At 44.6% G+C, this 11,109-nt stretch overlaps 1 protein-coding gene across 1 annotated transcript in view; it reads left to right on the top strand.

Annotated features, from left to right (window-relative positions):
- Positions 1-1,316: 1,316 nt before the first annotated feature.
- The window catches only part of LOC120065875 (terminal nucleotidyltransferase 4B-like), a 28,465-nt gene continuing 18,672 nt past the window's right edge, over positions 1,317-11,109 (top strand). Inside the window, exons 1-2 of the mRNA XM_039016920.1 lie at positions 1,317-1,445; positions 1,597-1,729. Of these exons, the coding sequence (XP_038872848.1) occupies positions 1,317-1,445; positions 1,597-1,729 (262 nt within the window). The remainder of the gene's footprint in view (positions 1,446-1,596; positions 1,730-11,109) is intronic.

Raw genomic sequence — 11,109 nt, 5'->3', positions numbered from 1 at the left:
ATTCTTGATTTTTTGATTATTATACATTTTGATTTTTTTTTTTTTTTTTTCCAGCGCTGAACGTGAATTCTTTGCACATCAGATATGCTGCAACTCCATGGTGGGTGTGGATTTCCAATGGATGGCACATTACCAGATGAGCTGTTTTTTCCAATAGCTTTTGCCACTGCAGCCACATACCTGGAGCATGTGGTTTGTCCTACTTCAATGTGGTCCAGTTTGGAGGAGTGATACATCAACACTCTTCTCTCCCCCTCTTGTTTCTGGAAAAGGATGGATGATGTAAATCCTTCTTTTTCAGAAACATCCAGATGGAACTTGTGTTTTTTAGTCAGGTGCTGTTAAGGCTGCTGCCACTGAGAGATCTGTTTTCAAGAGTGCAAAAGCCTTTGATGCTTCAATAGTCCAGGTCAGTGATGAGTGTAGGTTAGTGGTGGCCAGCTTCAGGGCCATGGGGCATATTCGTCAGACATGCCCTGGAAGGGAGGAGGTGGCTGCTGATTTGGGTCTGGATTCGGGTGGTTGTATGCGGGTTGAAGGGCCGCACGTGGTTGATACATCATTGGCCTGACTCCCCCTCTTGGTCTAGGGGCGTATCCTCGTCCCCTATTGGCCAGAAACTGGCTTTGGGCCGGGGTTATTGGGTGCGGACACTGTCGCACCATGTGCCCAGCTTGTTTACAATTATGACAGCTTCCATAAGATCCAGAGTACCTCTGGGGCTGTCCCCATGTGGGTGAATAGTTTGATTGTGGTAGTGGGTAGTAGGGTTGTAGTGGTGGTTCCGACGAAGGGTATGGCTGAAGCGGGTAGGCATACGGCAGTTGGAATGGCTGCTCCTGGGGTGGGTGTATAGGTGGTCTCTGCTGGGTGAAGATGGGTAGTTGTTGTTGCTGTATCATTTGGGAAACAGTTTTTTCAATAATTTGTGAGATTTCTTGTTGGTCTTCAGCCACCATCTGTTTCTTGGGTTTCTCCCCCTTCTGAGCCTCTTTCAATTGCAGTTTCAAAAGTTGTACCTGTAGGGACTGGACTTGTGTTTCAGCCCCTCCCTTATCCTTGTTGTATTGGGTGATGTGGTGATGCACATGGGAGTTGAACTGAGCCTGGGGAAGTGCCATTAACCCCACAGTGCCCCTGAGTTTAGTACAGACCTCGTTTGGAGCTCCGCTCACCACCATCTCCTTCCACATGCTGACCGTGGTGGCAGTGTGGTCATATGGTTCTTCGTGGACAGTTCTCCATGTGGTTTTTGCTCTGTCGAGGTAGGCTGCCGGTTGTTCCCCTGTATTGATGGTGAATGATGAAAGGGTTGCATGGTTTCGTTCTGTGGGATATGCCCTTCTCAACACTGCCCACAATTCCGCTCGGAAGTCTTCCTGGGCCAGTGCAGCCGGGGCTGTGGCAAGATCTGCATCTCTTATCAGAGCACTCATGGTGGTATGGTCTGTTGCTCTAGCCAGAAGGGCCCTCATGTCACCTAGACAGAGCCGTAGACCTGACGTTAGTGTTTGCAGTTGAAGGAGCCATGCAGAGGCACCCCCATGCAGGCTGGGTAATTGTTCCATCAAAGTGGTAAGGTCTGTTATTTTCCAGGGTTGGTATTCTTCATGCCCTCCGTCCGGAGTGGGCCTCAACGGCATCTGCATCTCCAACCCTCCTCGTCCTCCATGTTGGGGATCCCAGTCTGCCCTGGACGAGACACCCCTGCTGTTCTGTTCCCTGAGACGTACGGACTGTCTAATAGGTTCGACCAAATCCGTCACCTTCCCCATCATTACCCCTTTTATATGGTACGAGCCCTCTCCACGTTCAACATCTTCTATCATAGATCTGGCCAGTGCCACTGACTCCCTGAGGTCTCGCTCCACCTCCTCTTCATCTTGTCCTGTTCTGTTCTCACCTTCATCGTCCTTGCTGTGGTTCCTTCTTAATGAGGCCCCAGAGGAACATTGTCCTGGTGACGACCATGACCCTTCAGAGACTATTTGACTATCCCCCCGTGTTCTGTTTCTGAACCAGTCTGGGTTTGGAGTGGAAGAAAACTGAATCAGCTCTCTGTCTTCTCTCTTCAAAGGGCCTGGTTGAGACCCACCACCCCGTCCTTGTGGTTAGGTTGGTAGAGACCCACCGTGTCCCTGTAGTGAGGCGGAGTTCGAACCCCCCCCACGTCCCTGTGTGTATGCTCTATCCCTTTCCTCCCTGTCTCGATGATCAGGCCTCTCTTCACACACGAGTTGCCCTTCTTGGATCCCCAAAGTCATGCTTCCTTTTAGGTGTCCTTCATGCACCACAAACACCGGTGCCTGTACCACAGCAGGGGTCAAAAAAGGGTTTTGAGGGAGGTGGGTGAATGGATTTTGAAAATAGGGAGGTGGTGTTATTTTCTCTCCCTGTGGCAGTTCTGGGTATAGATGGGTGGGGGCCGATGGGGCTGCTGTGGTGGTAGGTGGGGCGTCATTATTGTTGGGCCTGCCCTCTCTGGTGTCAGATGGGGCTCCAGTGACCACCCCCATCATGTCAGGTTTCCTGTAAGGGAGTGCTCTCCTGATTTCTTCAATCGCCCACATGCCTATTTTTAGTTCTGCCTCTGCTTTCTCCCTATGTTTTGTACCTTCCTTTGTGAATAAGTGGTTCTTATTCCTTTCAATTTCACTTTCTATCCCTTCCTTCACTACTTCCTCTAATTCTTTCTCCATAGTGAGGAGTTGCCCTTTTGATGGGGTCGCCCCACTAAGGTAACCTGCCTGCGTCCATTTTAGCCTCACTTCTTCCCAGACCCTTTTAATGGCTTTATATTGTAATCTCCCCCCTGCTCTGTCTTTCATTCTCTGATCTAAGTATTCATTGAATTTGTGTTTGGGGACGATGGTCGTGGTCATTTTGTCGTTAAGCTATGTCTGGGTCTATTAATATCTTTGTATACTTTAGCCCGTCACTGATCGAAACCAGCGAAGTATCCTTGGCTCTAACACCGACCAATCTCGTGTCCGACCCGCGTGCACAAAGAATTTTATTACCGTGTATTCGATGAATTATTTTCCGTTTTCCAACAATATTTCAGCTATATCCTTTTGGAACAATATATTAATATATTCACGCGCTCCTGATATAATTGGAATGACAATTTTAGGTACTTATATTCAAAAATTATTATTGCTTTTCGCTTATTCAATTAATTAAATACTTTGGCAAAATATTTCAGAACTGTCCTTTTGGTACAATATACTAGTATATTCTAGCGCTTCTAAAATAATTGTCAAATTAATTCTAACCCTTAAGGATTTACCAACAGCACGAGAGGGAAAAATCAGGTCAACTTATCAGCACATAATAGCTGCTTCACAGCAGCTCACACATTCTGACTCGGCGGTCACTTTAAACACAGCCTCAACTTAGCATATGGCTAATTAGTAGCAATCGGTCTCGTGGAACGTTCAATCACCCACATTGCGCCAACACAACTTGAACATACAATATCACATTAGATTCCTCACGGTAACACCTAGCTAAATAGCTATTGCCCGACTATATGAACCGTATTTTAATTTTTATATATATTTTTTTATGGGTCCTCACGGTAACACCTAGTTGATTTGCCAATCCAACTATTGCCCGGCTATCTGGATCTCATCTCTTAATTATGGATTCTTCACGGTAACCCCTAGCTAATCGACTGTCAGCTATGGCCCGACTGTGTGAATCCCCTTTTTTATTTTTATTTTGTGGACTCCTCACAGTAACCCCTAGACTGTCAACTTTCACCTATGGCCCGTCTATATGAGTCCTTATAAAGCTTATTCCTCACTGTACACCTAATAGATCAGCATATCTACTAGTGCCAGACTATGTGAACAAGTCTTTGACCTATTAATACTTAGATATCTTTACACAATGCCTTAGATTCTAAACAATTCCACATAAATTTAACAACAATTCACACTCACCCCAGTAATCCTGATCACAATTTAGATATTGGCTATAATACAATATACAGATTTTGATTAAACAGGCATCTGCTTACCTTATATTTTCGAGCTCTTTGATCAGTTTCCTGGGTGAGTTGAATCGCGATATCTCCTTCGGACAGGTCACCTCTCCTTCTGGAATCTTTCTCCCACACGTCTCCTGTCTGATCAATTTTCTATGGACCGAATTCAAAGGTGTCTAAAACCATCCTCTGCTTACCAAGTTTTGTTGATAAAACGTTTACTGGAGACAGGAGATCAAGTGGAGACATAGGACGAGGTGGATATTTGTATAATAAGGCCGTTTAATCACATGTAAAAATATCTTAGTATATCGTGCAGCACGGCCCCTTCTGTCTGACTCGTATGGAATCGTCGGGAAAGAGGCCGCTCTAAACAGTTCATACAGATTATATAGGCAACAAGCAAAGTAGGTTGATCTTGTAGTCTGGCCTTCTGATTGGTCGATCTGGGTCGTGGGTAGTCCTGATCAGGCCTGGTATCAACGTTCCATTGGTTCTTGAGATAATTCTTTGTCTTGTGCTCCAACCTTGAGTTGTGTGTGTCTGTGGTTGTCATGGGGGAGGGGAGTTGTGTGTGTCGGTGGTTGGTGTCTAATGAGACCAGCATATGTCCAAGGGAAAGAGGGGGTGTGTGCATTTTGTATAAAAGATAGCTTATGTTGAGAAGTTGTTATTACAAGTTTCCAGTATCTATTACAATTTCTTACAACTCCCATATCTATTGGGTGAAATACCACAGTGTGCAATCACAGCAGCAAGATTTTTGACCTGTTGCCACAAGAAAAGGGCAACCAGTGAAGAACAAACACCATTGTAAATACAACCTATATTTATGTTTATTTATTTTCCCTTTCGTACTTTAACTATTTGCACATCCTTACAACACTGTATATATACACATAATGACATTTTATGTCTTTATTATTTTGGAACTTTTGTAAGTGTAATGTTTACTGTACATGTTTTATTGTTTATTTCACTTTTGTTTATCTATTTCACTTGCTTTGGCTATGAAAACATACGTTTCCCATGCCAATAAAGCCCTTAAATTGAAATTGAATTGAAAAGCCCAACTTGGCGGAAAGTCTGCCACCCTCCAGCAGGTAGTTGTTTTTCCCGCAATGATTTTTTGTATGGAGGCCATGAATGGGAGTTTCGAATTTGGTCAATAAAAAATGTATGTCTTATTGGCTACGTGAGGATTATTTAATCGAATTTATTTTCGTAATGCTTAAAGTTGTTAGTGGACTGATATAGGTTGGACACGTGACATCCTGGCAACTTTGAGAAAAAACAATATCGGAGTTGTCTCGAGATGGCTATGGATATTCATGGCATGATGCTAGTAGCATAGCGTCTCTCTCCATTGAATACAGGCGGTTTCAAAAAAGGATAAGAATAATGACATATCCACCAATCCTACAAATAGGCGGGAGCTAGACATCCCTCCGTTCCTCTTTGTGGAAATCTACTCCCATTGTTAGGGCAAAGAGACATGTATCTTGTCAGTATATCCATCATATTTGGTTTGAGCAATACTTTCAGTTCCGCCATTGATGGAGTGTCTGAAGAAAACTAGTTTGTCACGTTTTGTTCTTAAGAAATACTCGACGTCTGTATTTCCACAGTTTAATTTGGTGTCGTGTTAATACAGACTGTTGTTACATCTACATGATTGGATTTGCATATACTGTACGCAGAACTTGTCAATTCTCCTCTGTCGTTAGCAGCTCCGTGTAGCTACCTCTATCGTGACAGTGCCAGTCACGCAAACCTAGCGAGCGTGCCGTGCACGGGTGCGTGGATCCAATATTCTCCTGGTTCCCAACCCAATAGCTCAGCACTGTCAGCAGCGCGTGGTTGAAGATTTGGATAACGACTCATGTTCTGCGCAATTTGAGTTTGAATAATCATAAGAACCACTGCTCTGCTACCTCGAATACGCCCACCACCAAGACTAGTCCTGGTACAACTGTATCGGTGAACGGGGGCACGGGAAACGTGATTCAGGACGGAGTACCCGACGGTGGCACGAGCAGCAGTGAGGCGAGAATGCAAGGGACGATTAATCAGAAAGGCGATAATAAAATAGAACAGCTATCCGATTTATTGGAAGAAAATATCAACCAGCATCCTACGGGGAAGAGCAGTAGTGGTGCCGGGATTGTGGGTGGCACTGCATTCGGTAGCTGGAGAGGAAGAGAGAGAGAATACGAATTTGGGAACAGACGGAGGGGAGACAACCGAGCGAGCACTTTCGGTTTTAACCGCAGTTTATTGAGTATTAGCTGCAACTCTACGGTGCACGAAACTGGATGCAGTAGAGTTGGTTACACGGACACGCCTTGGAAAATGTAAGAAATTGTATTAGATATTGGTAACTTGTTTTAACAACTTCTCAACATTAGCTATAGTTGACAAAACATACACACCCCCTCTTTCTCTTGGACATATGCTGGACACATTGGACATATACACGACACCCACAACTCCCCTCCCCCATGACAATCACACAGACACACCCAACCCATGGTTGGACCTCAGGACAAAGAACTCTCAGGAACCAATGGAACGTGGACACCAGGCCTGATCAGGACTACCCAAGACCCAGATCGACCAATCGGAAGGCCGGACTCGCAGATCTACCTACTTTGCTTGTTGTCTATGTAGTACTGTACAATTCTGGAAACTGGCCTCTTTCCCGGACGATTCAATAGGAATCAGACAGAAAGAGCCTTGCTGCAAGATTTTACTAAGATATCTTTACATGTGATTAAACGGCCTTATTATAAAATTATCCACCTCGTCCTATTGTCTCCTCTTGTTCTCCTGTCAACAGTAAACGTTTTACTAACAGACTTGGTAAGCAGAGGATGGTTTCATATTTGAATTTGGCCCAATAGAAAATTAATCGGACAGGAGACGAGAGGGAGAAAGATTCCAGAGGAGAGGTGACCTTTTCGAGGGAGAATCGCGATTCAACCCACACAGGAAACTGATCAGAGAGCTCGAAACTAAAGAGGTGAGCAGATGCCCGTTTAACCAAAATCTGTATATTGTATTATAGCCAATATCTAAATTCAATGATCAGGAGTACTGTGGTGAGTGTGAATTGTTGCTAAATTTATGTGGAAAAGTTTAGAATTTAAGGCATTGTGTACAGATATCTAAGTATTAATAGGTCAAAGACTTATTCACATAGTCTGGCACTACGCGGTATGCTGATCGAGTAGGTGTACAGTGAAGGATAAGCTTTATAACGATTCACATAGTCGGGCCATATTTGACAGTCGATCAGATAGGGGTTACCGTGAAGAATCCACAATTAAAAGATGGGATCCATATAGCCGGGCAGTAGTTAGATTTGGCAAATCAGCTAAGTGTTACCGTGAAGACCCATAAAAAATAAAAATAAAAATATATAACGATTCACACAGTCGGGCCATATTTGACAGTCGATCAGATAGGGGTACCGTGAAGAATCCATAATTAATATAATACGATTCAAATAGTCGTGCAGTAGCTATACTTAGCTAGGTGTTACGTGAGGAATCTAATGTGATATTGCATGTGTAAGTTGTGCTGTAATTGTATGTGTAAGTTGTGTTGTCGCAATGTGGGGGATTGAACGTTCCACGAGACCAATTGCTACTAACTAGCCATATGCTAAGTTGAGGCTGTGCTAAAGTGACCGCCGTGTCGATGTGTATATATTGCTGTGAAGCAACTATTTTCTGCTGATGAGTTGACCGGATTTTTCCCTCTCCTACTGTTGATAAATCCCTAAGGGTTAGAATCAATTTGAAAATTATTATAGAAGCGCGTGAATTACTAGTATATTGTCCCCAAAGGAAATTTCTGAAATATTTTGCCAAAGTATTTAATTAATTAAATTAGCGAAAAGCAATAATATTTTTTATTATAAGTACCTAAAACTGTCATTCCAATTATAACAGGAGCGCGTGAATATATTCGTATATTGTTTCAAAGAGATAAAGCTGAAATATTGTTGGAAAACGAAAATAATTCATCGAATACACGGCAATAAAATCCTTTGTCCACGCGAGTCGGACACGAGACTGGGGGAGGTTAGGGGAAGAAAAATACATCGCTGGTTTCGATCAGTGACGGGCTAAAGTATACAAAGATAATAATAGACCCAGACATAGCTTAACGACAAAATGACCACGACTATCGTCCCCAAACACAAATTCAACGAATATTTAGATCAGAGAATGAAAGACAGAGCAGGCGGGAAATTACACTACAAACCCGTTAAAAGAATTTGGGAAGAAGTGAGGCTGAGATGGACTCAAGCAGGTTTCCTTAGTGGAGTCGCCCCATCAAAAGGGCAACTCCTCATTATGGAGAAAGAATTGGAGGAAGCAGTGAAGCAAGGGATAGAATGTGAAGTTGATAAGAATAAGAGTCACTTATTTAAAAAGGCAGGAACAAGGCAGAGGCTGAGATGAAAATAGGATTATGGGCGATTGAGGAAATTAGGAAAGCTCTCCCTTACAGGAAACCTGATACGATGGGGGTGGGCACTGGAGCACCAACTGACACCAAAGAGGGCAGGCCCAACAATAATGACGCCCCACCTACCACCACAGCAGCCCCATCGGCCCCAACCCATCTCAGGGGCACTGTGGGGTTAATGGCAATTCCCCAGGCTCAGTTCAACTCCCATGTGCATCACCACATTACCCAATACAATAAGGATAAGGGAGGGGCTGAAACACAAATCCAGTCCCTACAGGTACAACTTTTGAAACTACAATTGAAAGAGGCCCAGAAAGGAGAGAAACCCAAGAAACAGATGGTGGCTGAAGACCAACAAGAAATCTCACAAATCATTGAAAAAACTGTTTCCCGAATGATACAGCAACAACAACTACCCATCTTCACCCAGCAGGGACCACCTATACACCCACCCCAGGAGCAGCCATTCCAACTGCCGTATGCCTACCCGCTTCAGCCATACCCTTCGTCGGAACCACCACTACAACCCTACTACCCACTACCACAATCAAACTATTCACCCACATGGGGACAGCCCCAGAGGTACTCTGGATCTTATGGAAGCTGTCATAATTGTAAACAAGCTGGGCATATGGTGCGACAGTGTCCGCACCCAATAACCCCGGCCCAAAGCCAGTTTCTGGCCAAAGGGGGACGAGGATACGGCCCTAGACCAAGGGGGAGTCAGGCCAATGATGTATCAACCATGTGCGGCCCTTCAACCCGCATACAATCACCCCAATCCAGACCCGAATCAGCAATCACCTCCCCCTTTTCAGGGCATGGCTGACGAATATGCCCCATGGCCCTGAAGCTGCTCACCACTAACCTACACTCATCATTGACCTGGACTACTGAAGCATCAAAGGCTTTTGCACTCTTGAAAACAGATCTCTAAGTGGCAGTAGCCCTAACAGCACCTGACTAAAAAAAAACAAGTTCCATCTGGATGTTTCTGAAAAAGAAGGATTTACATCATCCATCCTTTTCCAGAACCTAGAGGGGGAGAGTAGAGTGTTGAGGTATCACTCCTCCAAACTGGACCACATTGAAGAAGGGCAAACCACATGCTCCAGGTATGTGGCTGCAGTGGCAAAAGCTATTGGAAAAACAGCCCACATGATAATGTGCCATCCATTGGAAATCCACACCCACTATGGGGTTGCAGCATATCTGATGAGCAAAGAATTCACGTTCAGCGCTGAAAGGAAAACGAAAATCCAGAATAAATGCACACAATCACATCACATTTGTCAACACTGACAAAAACATGGCAGACGCACTCAATGCTGAAGGTCTACCCCACTCCTGTGCAGAAAGAGCTGCACAGGAACTGAAACGGAGACCTGACCTGGGGAACGAACCACTCACCAACACACACAGATATGGGGAAAGACAATGTGACAAATGGAAAAAGGTACCTGTTAGTTATGGTAGACAGGTTCTCTAAATGGGTTGAGGCAATACCAACAGCAAGGGAGGATGCAAAATAGGTCATTAAGTGGCTGCAAACCGAACTCATGTGTATTGTTTAATGACAAACGCTCCATGTACCAATAGGGTCGGATGTGTAAATGTCAACTGATTGTTGTTTAATGATGGGGTTAGTGTACAGGCCACAATCTCATAAGTCTCGTGGAACGCGCCAATCAAATGTATGTGCAGGTTTGAAGTTGATTTGGGTTGAAGTCCTGCCCCTGGCGTTGCTGGCCATGAGAGCCTCTCCAGGTGCAGGCACCCATCTCTCTCCTCATGAGACAATGGCTGGAGGAGTCATGCTTGGTCCACCAAGGAAGGGAGGTCATATGCCCGCCCTTGATGTACAACAAATTGTAATGTCTGATAATTGACGGAACTTTCTGCAGCTCTCTTCACACAGATTCACAAGGTCCAACAGGGAAGCTGACGGGAGATCCGGCACCACTGAGGGAAAATTGGTGACTGGGTGGGGTTAATGTCCACAAGAGAAAGTGGCTAGAACCCAGGTGGACTGGACTGTACGAAGTGAGGGAGGTTACTTCACACTCAGTCCAGGTCAAAGGTAAATCAGGCGCACCTTGGCACCACCTCACACATTGCACTCCAGCCCCAATCCCTTCTAGAACACTGACAGAAGTCAGAGCTGATTTAAACAGCTTAAATTCGATTCCAAATGAAGACATTTCTGACTCAGGTGATGCGGAATCAAACTCCGCCTCCCCTGATAAAGGAACCTCGCCCAGTTAGAGGGATATTTCTCCCTCCCTGGGCAAGGCTAGGGATATCTGGCCCCTTATTTGTGATATTCATACTGATATTTGGGGTGTCCCTGGGCACTTTCACATGGTTAATAGAATAACTATAACCGGATCCCCATGGATGTATGTCACGGACACTCTAGTCTAACTAGATAATAATAGATTAAAAAAAATTAAAAATTTGGAAAACAATAGTTAAAATAAGGAACTAACATTGCTCAAATTGAGAAGGTTGAATAAGAGTGGGTGGAGAGCTGTGCAGAGAATGGACAGAAGATGGCAGTATTGCAGCACCCAATGGTCTCCCAGCCGACGGGGGGGGCCTGGTTGAATGCTGGTGACATAATTTTGTTTTTTGGA

This window comes from Salvelinus namaycush, chromosome 21 (genome assembly GCF_016432855.1).
Source record: "Salvelinus namaycush isolate Seneca chromosome 21, SaNama_1.0, whole genome shotgun sequence".
NCBI classification, from domain to species: domain Eukaryota; kingdom Metazoa; phylum Chordata; class Actinopteri; order Salmoniformes; family Salmonidae; genus Salvelinus; species Salvelinus namaycush.
The sequence above is the reverse complement of the archived record's forward strand: the minus strand, read 5'-3'. Positions and strand labels throughout refer to the sequence as shown.